The sequence below is a fragment of the Plectropomus leopardus genome, chromosome 18 (assembly GCF_026936395.1).
Source record: "Plectropomus leopardus strain MGB_pleo_1.0 chromosome 18, ASM2693639v1, whole genome shotgun sequence".
Taxonomy (NCBI): Eukaryota; Metazoa; Chordata; class Actinopteri; order Perciformes; family Serranidae; genus Plectropomus; species Plectropomus leopardus.
This window is the reverse complement of record NC_142193.1, coordinates 28,556,540-28,570,680: the sequence shown is the minus strand read 5'-3', so window position 1 is coordinate 28,570,680 and position 14,141 is coordinate 28,556,540. Positions and strand designations below refer to the sequence as shown.

At 40.8% G+C, this 14,141-nt stretch overlaps 1 protein-coding gene across 3 annotated transcripts in view; it reads right to left on the bottom strand.

The window, feature by feature from the left end:
* LOC121956085 (RNA binding protein fox-1 homolog 2-like) overlaps positions 1–14,141 on the bottom strand; it is an 84,217-nt gene that overhangs the window by 63,360 nt on the left and 6,716 nt on the right. For all 3 annotated transcript variants that reach the window (XR_015774813.1, XM_042504177.2, XM_042504176.2), the window contains exon 2: positions 6,991–7,839. Coding sequence is in view for 2 of the 3 variants with exons in the window: in XM_042504177.2 (XP_042360111.1) it covers positions 6,991–7,233 (243 nt within the window). In the remaining variant the exon portion in view is untranslated. The remainder of the gene's footprint in view (positions 1–6,990; positions 7,840–14,141) is intronic.

Below are 14,141 nucleotides of genomic sequence, written 5' to 3'. Positions count from 1 at the left end.
TACTCAAGCGGAGGTACAACCCAAAATAAATAAATAAATGTAATTAAAAAATGAATACATTAATAAAATCTACAACAATAAAAATTTGAAGAAGGCCTTTCTGCTGCTTATGTACTTCCTAAAAAGAGTAGGAGTGTCAGATAATTGTGATATGAACTGGAAACAAGTCATTCTTTTCCAATCCGACTCTAACAGAGCATGTGGCTTCAGGGTACGTGCTGCATGGATTTATTGACGACGGCCTCCTCTCTTCTGACTGCTAATAACAACAGATGACCTGGAGTTAAGAATGATGCAGGTGTTGACGAGTGGGTCTACATGCAGCACCTGCTTCACAGCTACATCCAGGTTCCAGCATCAGCGGCACACATGTGCCTCTGCTTAGGCTGCATTGTTTTCACTATGTTTTCAGGGGGGAAAAACTCTTTAACAACTGCAAATGTGAGTTGCGGCGTATCTGCTCATACTCAGCACCAGCTAATTAGTCGGCCTGTATCAGAGACCCAAACAGATACTTGTAATAACATGCCCTTTGGGAACATCTTTTACTGCGAGTTACAATATCTGTTGGCAATTAAAGGAATGCTTCAACAATAAAATGACCATTTGTACAACAATTACTCAGCACTTGTTACCTTGAATTTAATAAGGAAACTGTTTTTTTTCTGGCATGCCTCCATTGGGAACAAAGAATACAGAAAAAGTGAGCATCGTACATGAGTTTCAGTAATCAGGGTCCACATTTAACAACACCAAATCTATGTCAGCCATTCACAATTTTACACAACTCATGCAAAATAATTAAGACTTATTTTTCCAGCATTCAGTACTTCATGCATTTTTTGCTACATGATTTATGAGATCACATGCATGCCCAAGCCATCCAGGGTGCATCACTTCCAGACCGAAGTGATTTAAAATTGGCCCGTTTATTATAGCAATTTATGTAAAAATGGTCATTCTGCAGGTGAAGTATTCTTTAAGTAAGTAAATGTGTTAAATGTATTTCCCATCTGTTTTATTACTTACTCAAATCTCTGTATAATGCATCAATTTAAGTGTTGAAATCTTATATATATCGAATAGAAATAAATAATTAAAAATGAATAAATAAAATATGTCGATGGAAATTGCAAATAAATAATTTAAAAATTCTTTGACAAAAAAAAATCTGGCAATGTTTTTTTTTTTTAATTTCCTTATTTTAATGTATTTCAAAGTAGTCTCCTCATTTAAAGTGAGAGGCTGTCTTTCCTTGTTTTGTCCCGTAACTTGCATCAATATGCCGCAATATGTCAGATCTAATTATTTCAGTTTGTGTAAATAATAAAAAAAATAAATAAATATGTCGAATAAAACTGCAAGTAAATGACTTAATAAATCGTTGACAAAAATTCTGGCAACGTGGGTTTATTTCTTCAATTTCCTTATTTTACTGTATTTCAAAGTTTTAGCCTAATTTAAAAAATGAGAAGCTGCCTGTCCTTTGTTGTCCTGTAACTTGCATCAATATGCTGCACAGGCTGCTTCATTGTTTTCTGTCAGATCTAATTATTTCAGTTTGTCGTGGCAAAGCCTGAAGTGCACCAGGGGCGTGCATTATGTTACTGTGCCCAGTACATGAAGCTACAACACACACATCTGTGTGAGCTTTTCATTTCTTGCTCTGACAGATCGTTAAGAGTTTACTGATTTAACAATGTGTCACGGCGGTAATGAAGTACTTTGCTAGGCAGTATGGGACTGAGTGTTACACACAGCTGACCTTAAAGAGGGAAAAAGCATCACATGCAGCTTCATGGATCCGGGTCTTTTTCATGAGTGAATTTTTCATTATTCATGACGCTGCGGCAGCTGTGACAACAGTGTGGCAGTGCATCACAGATGACCCCATGTAAGGGAAACACTGAATTGACATTTCAGTCTGTGTGTGGGTGGAGACGGGAGCACATGTGACAGTTTGGGGGCAGCCTTGGGGAGGAGGCATGTTATGGTGGGGGAGTGGTGACATGATGACCATAAAGGGAGAGCTAACATGCGAGTGTCATGTTAAGGAGCTGAAAGCAGAGTGCGTTACAAAAGAGAGAGAGAGAGAGAGAGCGCAATGCTCTATTTTCTTCTATTTCTTTATGAATGGTGCCTTTCCTCTCTTTCCTTCAATCTGATTATTCCTTTCTGCTCCGGCGATGCGGCTGTTGCACGATAAAGCACGGAGAATTGAACTGAACACACAGAAAGAGAGAGAGAGGAGAAAATATGAGTTGAGCAACTTTGTCTGGGGAATTTTTAGCTTATCGTTGCCGGTTCAAAAGTCAAGGGTGACTCCCCCGCTGTGCTGCGGCTCAAAGTTTAACAGCAATCATTAAACAGCCGTGGAGAGCAAAACGTGAGACTAACTAGGATCGTGTGCGACCCTCTGTAACATACATGAACACAAAGGCTGACCCGGCCTCGGGCGCAGGGCTTCTGAAGGACAATTAGACTTTAAGGGTACGGTTATACGTACTGCAGGCTCTCTGGGTTCATGCTTGGTGTATCGGCAAACGTCAGTAAAGCCGACTATAGCATTTTATCTTGTCGTCTTGCAGTCAATGACTAGAAACACAAGGTAATGATTGTTTTCAAGGTTTTTTTGTTTTAACTTTTCAACAGCTAACTCTATAAAATGTCAAAATAACGTCAAATCATGCAACGAGAAAGATGTCTTATGTTGTACAGTTTAGGGATGCATGATATTGGATTTTAGTTGATATATGCCGATATTATCCAACAACATTTACAGACAGCAAACGTGGTTTTTGTTCTTTTAAATGTGTGTCTCTTCTTATTATTTTGTGTCCCCTCGCTTAATTCTCTCCTCAGCAGCAGTTTGTGACTCGCGGGGCGTGAAATTGATCCGTCATCCTGTTCAGAGATGCTCAGATCAGTCTGATGTATTAAAGGAGCAGCTGCTGCTAGTGAATGCAAACTTTTGGACCCAGCAGAATAAACTGTTAAGTTTCACTTTCTGTGCCTGATTCTGCTGCTCCATCTGTGCCCAGAGTACGCTCTGCAATCCAAGAAGTGCAATGCTTAACTGACTGGTATATATATAAAAGATATTTTGACCCTTTTATATTTAACTTAAAAAAAATAGCGTCATGTTAGTGACCCATATATATGAAACTGAATTTCCCCATTTATACAACTGTATTCAGCCAAGGTTTAATATTTACTTAATAAATTATTTCATTAATCCATTTTTTTTTAAAAATATAACAGATTTGTTTCTAAAGATTTTATTGTGGGAGAAGAAAATGTATGAGCTTAAAAGTAAAACGAGATATCCCAAAAATGAGATGTTTTTTACACTAAATAGCAAAAAGTGTTTTAAATTTTGTGCTCAATTTACTTGCAGCTACCAGGAAAAAAAATCAAGACATCTCCAGAGTATCCTTTAATGCCTGCTTTCCAAAGCAAGTGGTCGGCTCGGTAGCCGACTGCCGGCAGCAATATATTTTCATTAGCAACCAAAATGACAGACTAGATTTCTCACTGGGCTCCTCAGCAGACTAAAAAGTTTAGTGCTCTGCAGAAACACTCAATGAAAACTGCTTGTGGTGAAGATTCTGCGACCCAAACTGAGTACTGGTGATATCTCCGTGATCTGTCCGTTCATATCAACCCACCCCTCGCCTGCATGCCCCCCCCCGCTCTTTCCTGTTAAAGCGATCAGTCTGGTTAATGCCCTCTCCTAAATGAGCTTTGATCTCGTTAGCGCGACACAAAGCCTCTTTACTGCCAACGATAGGACAAATCGGCTCTCTGAAAAAAAAAAACAGCCAGAGCGAGAGGACTGTACTCCCACTGCATCTGAGTGGACCACAGCACTGCCTCAAGGGGAAGCATCAATACTACAGAGAGAGATAAAAATAAAATAAAAATGGGAGGGACGAGGAGGAAAACAAGAGATGAGACAGAGGCGGAGCTGGGGAATAGTGATAGATATTGCGTAGATTTGAGTGATGGTAGATGGGACAACAGAGAGGAAAAAGTGGAGGGGGAGGGGGCGGGACTCTGGGACACTGAAAGCCTGTGAACTCGGAGTCAATTAGCAATCTGGGAATATGCTTGGGGGAGAAATCAGAGGACAGCTAGAGGGGAGCAGGGTGTGAGGGGGGTCTGCAGTTTGTATGAGGCAGAGCGGGGGAGGAGGGCAACAAAGAAGAGGCTGCACTCTCATTTATTATTACAGTCCTGATTTACAGTCAGCCCCGAAGGTCAGCAATCTCCCACCTCCAGCTCTCGATGGGGATACTATGGTAATTGTTGGCTGCATTTAGTTATGAGCTGAACTCATCTTCCTGAGCACGCACGCAACCACAGTGCAACCGCCATCAGCCCTCAATGTCATTTTCTTTATTATTTACCCTTTGCATAAAGTGTTATTCAGCTATTCATCATTCAGGGCCCATCCTCCTGCTTATCTCTGATCGTGTCGTTCCCGCCATCCATCACTTTCCTCTCATCTTTTATCATGCTCCCTGATGGATGCAAACTAATGGCTCTGATTTCCTCTCTGTCCGCTCTCTCCTTGCTTCCATCCTTTATTTCTCCCCAAGTCTATCCATCAAGGCCACATGAGCCCATGGTAGGCGTTGAGTGATACTGCCCTAAAACGATATCATGATATTTCAGGGTATTCTCACTATCGCAATGTTCATGATGATGCGGCAAAATATGAAAAAAATTATATATTGTACATTCAAGAACATGAAATTGCACCAAATTAAGTGTTATATTTTCATAAGTCAACATAAATGTAACAGTTTGCCTTCAAATATTCTGTAAAAAATGAATAAAAAATATCTCCAGGTTCCGCACACATTTTCTTGGACAAAATTTCAAAACTTTTCAATGACTTTTCAAGGACCCAGAACAATTTTTTTGACATTTTTCAAAACATATAAGATTAAAACTCTATACAAACATATTTTCAGCTCGCTGGTCTACATGAAGGTGGAGATGGAAATGAGAAGGAAAACCTAAACACAATCCTCGTGTACACGGATCTTCAAAAACAACTGAGAACGCTGTAATACGCCGGCTAAGCCAGTAGTTGGCGATGCAACTTTGTTAAGGCACGCCACAGAAGAACACCACGCACATGCCCGAAGTGCCGCTGTGACTTCGGGCGTTGCCAGTTTACACTGTGACAGTTGCCCTTTCAAAGGATTACATTAGGAACCAGCTGTCAAAAGTTTGAGTTTTTAGGCCCAAAAACACTTGTCATGTGAGCTAAAGTCTAAACTGTAATAAAAGTTTAGTGTTTCGTGCAACAGTTGCCAGTTAAACGGAGCTTGAATATCAAACCGGTTTGAAAATTTTCACTCCAGCTTAACGTCACTCTGAACTAAACTACTCCACTGATTAGCCATGGCTGTTGATGTTCAATTCAATTTTATTTACAAAGCCAATTATAACTAAACACAGTTTGCCTGAGAGGGCTTTACAGCATACGACATCCCTCTGTCCTTAGACCCTCATATCACCAAAAAACACCCTATAACGGGGAAAGAAATGGAAGAAACCTCAGGAAGAGTGGCTGAGGAGGGATCCCTCTCCCGGGACGGACAGATGTGCAATAGATGTTGTTGCGCACAACTGCATGATGAAAATATTGCCATTATCACAATGTAAATTTATCTTATCATATTAAAATTTATACCGGTATTATCGTGAACAACATATCATACAACTCTGGTCTGAAGCTCCTCGCCCTCCCCTCTTACTGCTCTTTACCCCCCCCTTTCCTACAACCATGGATCAGTTTCCATCCATCAACTCACCCTCCCTCCCAGTCTCTGCTTTTCTCCCTCCTATTCCCAGTCTGACCCCCCCGCCCTCGTTTTCTCCACTGCCCAGCGATCAATACAACTGATGGGCAGCGAGAATCCTCCCCATGCCACGCTGCTCATTGTCACATCATCTTTGCCGGCGGGCTGTAACCTTTCCCCGTCATCATCAGCAGCAGCAGCAGCAGCCATCCTCTGTGAAGCTGGCCCGAGCATCACAGCATCACCCATTTGTCATTGCAGCAGGTCAGCCAATTAAAGCATTTTACCAGTTCCCCTGGATTCAATTACCTGCACATGACCTCAAACTAGTCCGCCTGCCCTTCGACTGCTGTTAAGCTGCTCTCTCAGACTAAAACACCACACGTCAGCTGAAATTACAGTGTGCTGTTACACAGTGGACACTTCAAAGTGTATGCAGGTGTAGTGTTTGTGAGAAGAAATAGATAAATAGTGATAAACCCATCATCCAGTCCCTCAGCAGCCCCCTGCGTTACTGTAATACACGCAGATTAGTCCGGCACAGTCGGTGAACGGCTGCTGATGCTGTCTCAGCAGCCGAGTCATGAAAGCAGGGAAGACCCCGTGTTAAGGAGCGCCCCCCTTGAGCCCCCATGCTCCTTCAGCCCACACCAAAAAGGCTCTGTTCTTTGTCTTTCGCCGTAGTGACCCCTCCCCCAATGCCTGTCTGCCTCTCTCTTTTAACACCTAGCCACAATCGGGGGGGCATGGGGCACATGTACCATGACTCACTGTACATTATTGCCACAAGTCTGAGTAATTTCATCCCCCAAAAAACAAGAATACAGTGTGAGAAAGCTGTACTTTCCGTTAGACAGGCATGATGAATGGGTCTGATGTTTGCTGTGCTGCTGCCTGTCATAGCAATGGAGCCTGTATCATATTACCTTTGTCTGGCTTGGTCATGCTGCCTCACTGAGCTCAGCACACTATTTTATTTGTTTAATTCATGCATTTCAATTTATTTATTTGCTGCATGATTATGATGAAGTGGGGGGAAGAGGGGCCTGTCAAAACATTATCATCATCTCTGGTGATGCTTGGGGAACAAAAGCTTTTACTGGAGAAGAAGAAAGACAATGCTGCACACATGAGATGGAAACACAGATAGATAAACTGTTTCTGACTGTCTTACCTGTCCAATGTCTCCAACAACACTCCCGTCTATCCTGGGTCTCTTGCACTCCGCCCCGGCTAAGTCAGTGAGGGCAGCGGCTGTTTGAGCGTCGGGCTCCGGGTCTCCTCGCTTCATCCCGCGGACAGCTGCTGGACCCCCGGCCGCGTTTGCAAGAGCTCCCGCTCCTGTATCAATGTCTCTTTCCATTATCCCCCGACTAACGGGAAGCATTATAGATGCAACGTCGGTCGACATTAACATTGGACGGCAGACCAGTCAAAAGTCTTGCTTTTTTTTCCTATTTCTCACAATCCCCAAAAAGCGTCTAATATCAAGCTCATCAATAAAGGCAGCTCGCTGTGTTTATTGTCTTAACTTGGCTACTCGAGGCTGAACATTGTGACCGAAGCACATTCAGTACCCCCCTCAAAAAAAAAAAGAAAACAGTGACCTATTTTAATAAAGATCACACGTCCGACTCTTGGATGCCTGACAAGCTAATTAGCTTGCTAACATTAGCTAGCTGCTAGCATTACATTCCGCTAGCTCTCGTTATAAATGTGGCTTCACGCGCGGCCAATAACAGAAAAAAACGGTGGATATTAGCTTCGTGTCTCCGTCGGCAGCACCGGGCAGTCCTCTCCTCTCTGCTCTCGCCGTTAAATTAGCATTAAAGCTCCGGTGTTGCGCTCCTACCAGACGTCCCCTGGATCCCGTCTTCTCGCAGTCCGCTCCCTCGCCGTGGTCCGCCGTGGATGTGTCTTCTTGGCGTGCGGGCTGAACACGGTTTCCTCTGGTCTGAGTCCCGGTTGGTGCGAGTCGTAGTGTGGAGGGAGCCCGACTGAGCTGATCCGCGGTCAGATTTGTCTGCGGACACCGGGAGCAGAGAGAGAGGACAGAGAGGTGAGGTGGGCTGGTCTGAGGTCTGCGTTTCCTCCGTCTCCTTCTTTTTTTTCCCCACAAGAGCTCCCCCCTCCTTCCTCCTTTATCGCCACTTATTTCAATTTTTGAATCCAACACAAAGGAAAGTATAGTTAAACAGGCGCTATTACGCTGAAAATCAAGAGAGGAGGATTTTTTTTAACCCTTTGAAATCTGAGTCAGTTGGTTTGATTTTTTTCAAAACATGAGTAGAAGGCAAGTAACAGTTTAGCAAGACATGGCCCAAAAATGTGCACATAAAGTTAGAAAGTTACGAGGAAATTACCTAAAAATAAGCAAAAACAAACAATAAAAGTAAAAAATAAAAAATAAAAACAAAATGACCTTACATGTACTGAAAAAAAATATATATATATATATATACACATACATATACAGTATATATACATTATTATTATTATTATTATTATTTAAAATAACCTTTTGTAAACTGTGAGATTAAGAAAAGGTGACAAAAAACAAAAATGTTTTTCTCAGTTGGTCATCAGTGTTATTTTCCATGTTCTTAATAGAAATCAAGGCAATTGTTTAGGTTTCAAAGGGTTATACACACACACACACACATATATAATTTGTTTTATTGTTATAATAATAATTAACTATTTTATGTATATATTTATAATGTAAGTTAATATATTTTTTGTGTGCTAAATTTCAGGTAATTTTCTTGTAATTTGTTACCTGTGTGTTTTTGGTGGAAATCAAAGGGTTAAATGAAAAGGCAACAAAACATTCAGGTAAAGAAACAAGGAGCACATAAATACAGTTATTTTAGCTTTACTATTTTTTTGTTCATATATTGTAGGGACTGTTCGTTTTTTATGGAGGGTAGTGCAAAAAGGGGAGGTGTGTCAGAGAATTTTGTAAACACTGGGGAGGAGTTAAAAATGTTTTTAAATTTGGCTTTAAGGCAGGGGCATTGAACTTTAAATGTTTTCCAAACATGGGTTTAAATATATATAAATAAATAAAAAATAAAATGAAAAGGTGCATGATGTAAGCTGTGTAAGAGAGGAATAGAGGGGGGGCGCACCATGTGCATTTGTCCCCCCAGTAACATGAAAGAGAGGACTTTAGTTTGACACATTTTAGAGCATCTGCACCCCAAATTTATGCAGATAAGGCAAGATAATTAAGTGTTTGATGCTCAAACAAAACCTCTGACTCATGTGCCCCCCCCCCAATTTTGAAAGGAAACTTCGGCCCCCGTCTTTGCATGTACAAAAACACATGAGATTTGGATGCTATTAAATGTATCAGCAAGAGAGTGTACAATATTTAACATTTCAGACAAGCATACGTTTATAAACTCAATCATATTTATGGTTTCTATGTGTCGTTTTGGAGCGTTGCAATGTAAATATTAGGTTATTTATTGGTAAATAAATAAGCAAAAGTCTCAAGTATGGGATTAAAATACAAATCAAAGGAATAAATCATAAAAAAGAGCAGCAACCTGGCTCCTGCAGTCTCAGCTGGATCATGTTTTTTAATGTTTTTGCGCCCCCTGGTGGGTCTGACGCGACAGAGCGTCAGGAGGGGAGGACTTTTCCATCTTCCATCAAAAATCACTGCTCTCTTGTGAAAATGTTCCCATATAATTCATACAAAAGCAACATTAATCAAATGTGGCTGCTGTTTCACAGAAAGGTTTATAGTGGCAAAGCTGCAATAACTGAGAGCACGGGGATGCATCAAAGAGAGAAATACTGCTGTCACACACACACACACACACACACACACACACACCTGTGTGATAAAATCTGCACCGAATCCTCACTTCACCTGCCTGCCTCTGAAATGATGATGATGGCTGTCACTTTATTCTGACTGCAGACGTGTACGTGTGTGTTTATATGAGCAGCTGAGTGTGTGGTGTATTGTGTGCTTTTTTTTCTCCCTCTGAGTCACTCTATCAACCTCTGTCTCTCTGCGTCTACCTGTCCCTCTCCGCCACCCACTGAACCTGCAATGATGGACGACGGCGGGGTCACATCACTCCACACAGCCGCCTGTTTCACTGACAGAGGCTGCGAGAGCGCCGCACGAGCCATTACTCTCTTTTATACAGCCGCAGACCTCACAGGTCATGAAGAGATATCGGTTGTGAAAAACACACGGTGGTATCTGCAGGAACATCTGTATTTCAGTGGCACTGAGTTTCTCTGCTGCAGCTCCTGCAGTCTGAGCACTGCACACTTTACCAGTATACTGGGAGCATATACTGTAAGCTCTACTGAAGCAGTAACTGCATGTCTGGTAAATTTTAATAACAGAATCTGACTTTTTGACCTTACCATAGAAATAATATAATATATATAAATATATATAAATAATAAAATAGAAATTATTACATGATTAAATGTATATTTTGAGGGGGGGGGGCACATTTATAAGAAGGCTGACTCAGGTTTGCTGGTTAGATGGCCTTAGTTAACCCTTTGAAACTTGAGTAACTTTGAAAATTAGCTGGAATTTAGAAGAAAATGACCTGAGAAAAAGCAAAAACAAGACAAAAGAAATGACCTCAAGAAAGTGTGAAAAACAGTAAAAACAAAAGAAAACAAGGGTCTGTGTAACATCCCTTTATTCAGTTAGCCTATTCAATTCTGACTGGCAAACTTAAAAACAAAAAAAAACACGAGTGAGAATTAGGGGTTTTTGTTTAGAAACAAAATAACTACTAACTAACTTTATTTATTTTCCCATTCTATATCTTTACTTTACTGCGGCTTCGCGCATGCGCAGCTAGAAGACTGGCGCTGAGAGTTTAGGACACGACAGGTGAGAAGATTTCAGACACATTTCAGGTATCAGAGTGAACAAACTGGATGAACAGCTGGTGTAAAGTGACGTTAGGGCTCAGAGTTAAGACCGACTTCCGGTTCTGACGGAGCTCCAGTTAGACTGAAGACTTGTGTGTGTCGCGCTGTAACTTTTACGCACAGTACGGAGCAGGCCTGAACTGGAAAATGAAAATGAAATGAAAATGAAAATGAAAGTATCCATGGTAACGGAAACAGCACAACCCCCCCAAAAAGTGAGAGAGGGTGGCAGCGCGTCTTGTGTGTCTCATTAAAAGGACAGTTGTGGGTTTTGAAGTGGGGCTGTATGAGATACTGATGTACAGTCTATACAGCTGCTGGTCGGCGCGCTCCCGGTTTGCAGAAACACACGGGGGCGCGCACCACAGGGGTTCATATCAAAACGTGTTTAAGCCACGTTTTTAAAAAGGCCTACCAAAATATCAATATAGTATTTTCACCGCTTTACCGTGCCATCACACAGCTTTTTCCTCTACTACATTTTTCACCCAGCTGTTTGGGTCAGAAAGTGCTGTGAGCAGCTGTCATGTGACCCAACTGAAACGAAACTTTAAGTTTAAAACACTCACATCTGAGAATTATAAAGATAGTTTTCTGGACATTTTCCCTTGTTTTGTTGTTGTTTTTTAAAAAATAACATTTCAGTGTAGAGGCAATTTTTTGCCAAGTTGCTCATTACGTTTTTTTCCCCATGTTCAAAAATTCAAACCATTTTTTTTTTTTTGGTGAAAGGCATCTCAACACAATATTAAAATGTTGTCAGTCAAGATGTTAAAAGGTTAAACACCGGTATACACACGTTTCAACAGTTAAAAAATCTATTTTGATCTTCCAAAATCTTAGTAACTGGGCTCTTTAAACCAGACATTTATACATTTAATTGCACAGTATTGCTGTAATTATTGCACCAATTATTACACGGTTAATTCACTGTGTAGTAATGACAAGCAATAATAAAAACAAGCCCTGTTTGCTGCAAAACAGCCTCCTCAGGCTGAGGAGGAGCTGTACAGATGAAGGGACAGACTCCTGTGCAACCGGGCCAGAAACGCCAACGAGATCAGTAAAGAGGAGCTGCTGTGAAAAGCTGAAAAACAGGTTTTCAGTCAAAGACTCAGAGCCAGGGGGTGCCAGGACATCACCAACTGGCCGACGGCCTGAATGTGTTGAGCTGCAGGTTTAATGAGCCCACCTTCACACCCCTCACCCGCTCTCGTCAAACTGTCCCAGCCCCCTCTGACCTGTCAGAGGATCACAAACTTCCTAACGGAGCAGCGGTTAGAAGGTGAGGCTGGAATATCACATTCAGCACCTGAACCACAGACAGCAGTACGTTTACGTGATGATAGAAAAAGCTGAATCATTGTGTTAGTCCGACTAAAACTGGACTTAATTAAATTTCTTAAAATCGGGCAAACACACCCAGATCAGGTGACTGGATGTCGAGCTATTCCATCATGGAAACACCTCAGTCGGACTTCAACTGATGACCATACACCTTTTTTTCTCTGGGGTCAAAATGACCTCGCCTGGTTTGACTGTTATTTAAAGCATATTGTATAAGCTGTCAATCAATTCTGTGTTACACCTTTAGTCTTACTTCAGTCCAACCCATTACCACACATTTTTCCCTTCCTTTTTGAATTTAGGGCCAAAAGACCTTGTTTACATAAGTATAAGAAAAATATTTTGACAGCAAAAGATTTCATTTGGGGTCAGAATTAAGGGATTAAACGTGCTCCTAGTCGCCGTGCCAGCCTCCCTTCGTGTTCACAATAAGGGACTGTTCGTTACTTGTGAGGAGGGAAGTGGTGCTGCAAAACGAGTCTGGCTTTTTTTTCTTTTCTTTCAAATGTAGGCGCTGAGGAGGGACTTGTGTTTTTAATTTTGGCTTAGGTTAGGGACATACAACTTCAAAAGGTAGTATTTCATATTTATTTTAAATTTTAAAAAATTAAACACCCCAGTCACCCCCCTCTTCTGGTAAAAAAAGTACAGTTGCAAAACACCAGCATTGAAGCAAAGTGATGTGCTGCTGTGGACGGGGCCGTTGCAAAACATATTTCAGCCACCTAAAAAAAACAATGTCAGTTTAACTGAACACTACTGTTTGAAAAATCTGAACTTCCGCATCAGCTGCAGGAGGCCGCAGCAGAGCAGCAGCTGCTGTTCAGAGGAGTAAAATGACTGTTTTTTTTCTCAATGGAGTCTGGTGTTTTTCAAAGTGAAAGTCAGCTTTACTGTAGATTCTGCCATTCATGTTAGACATACAGGTCTTGAAAATATGTCTCTCTCCATGCCCATGGTGCAAAGAAGTACAAAGACAAATAAAGAAGTGTGCATGCGCAATATGGTGCAATGTGGTGGGTGCAAAAGGTTTTCATTGTACGAGCTAATAAATTTTATACATTACATATAGTTGATGTATCAGCTTCAAATTTCAGTCTGTCAAGGCTGTCTTACGGCAAAGTAAAGTGCTGAAAATATACTAAATATTGCATAAATCAAATGGATATTGACTTTTTTTAGGTGGCTTAAAAAGAATTAGAGACAGATATGGCCCTCTTAGAGCATTTTGAAATAAAAAAAAAGATCAGGGGTTCAATTATTGCCAATAAAGTTCATTCTGGTCTCTCTGTGCTGCAGAAGCATCTCTTTTTATACATCTAGACACGATTACACCAGGTAGTCAAAGTGGTTTGGTGCGGTTTAATTTTCCAAATATTTAGTTTAAACATATTTAACAGTATTATTATTATTATTATTGAATTAGATGACAAGGTAATTACGTAAACCAGTGACATCAGGGTGAGTCTGTAGGAAATCATCGTCCCTGTGGTACAATCAGACACAAACACTGCTGTCTGCATTAAATGAGTGCAATGTATCCTGCAGAGATGTGTACCTGCACTGTCGTTGTGTGTGAGTGTGTGAGGTTGGTAGAGGGGGAGGAGCAGATGGCGCAGCACATTTCCTGTCCTTTTGTTTTCAGCTGGAGGTATTAAGTTTCACGTTTACAAGATAAAAAATGCCCAGTGCTCCATTTATTTTTTAGAAATTTACCTGTTCTGTTTTACAATCCTTTAGCAGTTTCTTTATATTCCATTCACAGATTCAGTCTTTTAATACTAGACGTGTCGATCAGCTTCAACTTCTTTTTTACAAAACAAAACATGGCCAGTATTCCCTCAGTATCAATGTCTACAGATAAATGATAAAGTACACTTTAAGTACACATTTAAAAAAAAATTAAAAGTAAATTACTATTTTGCACTTAATTCATGATTTTTTAATTATTTCTGTATATATATATATATATATACACACTTTCCTTTATTTACTTTGCACTTTGTATCGTGTTCTATGTACTTCTTGGTTTTTATTGGATTAATGTTTACAGAC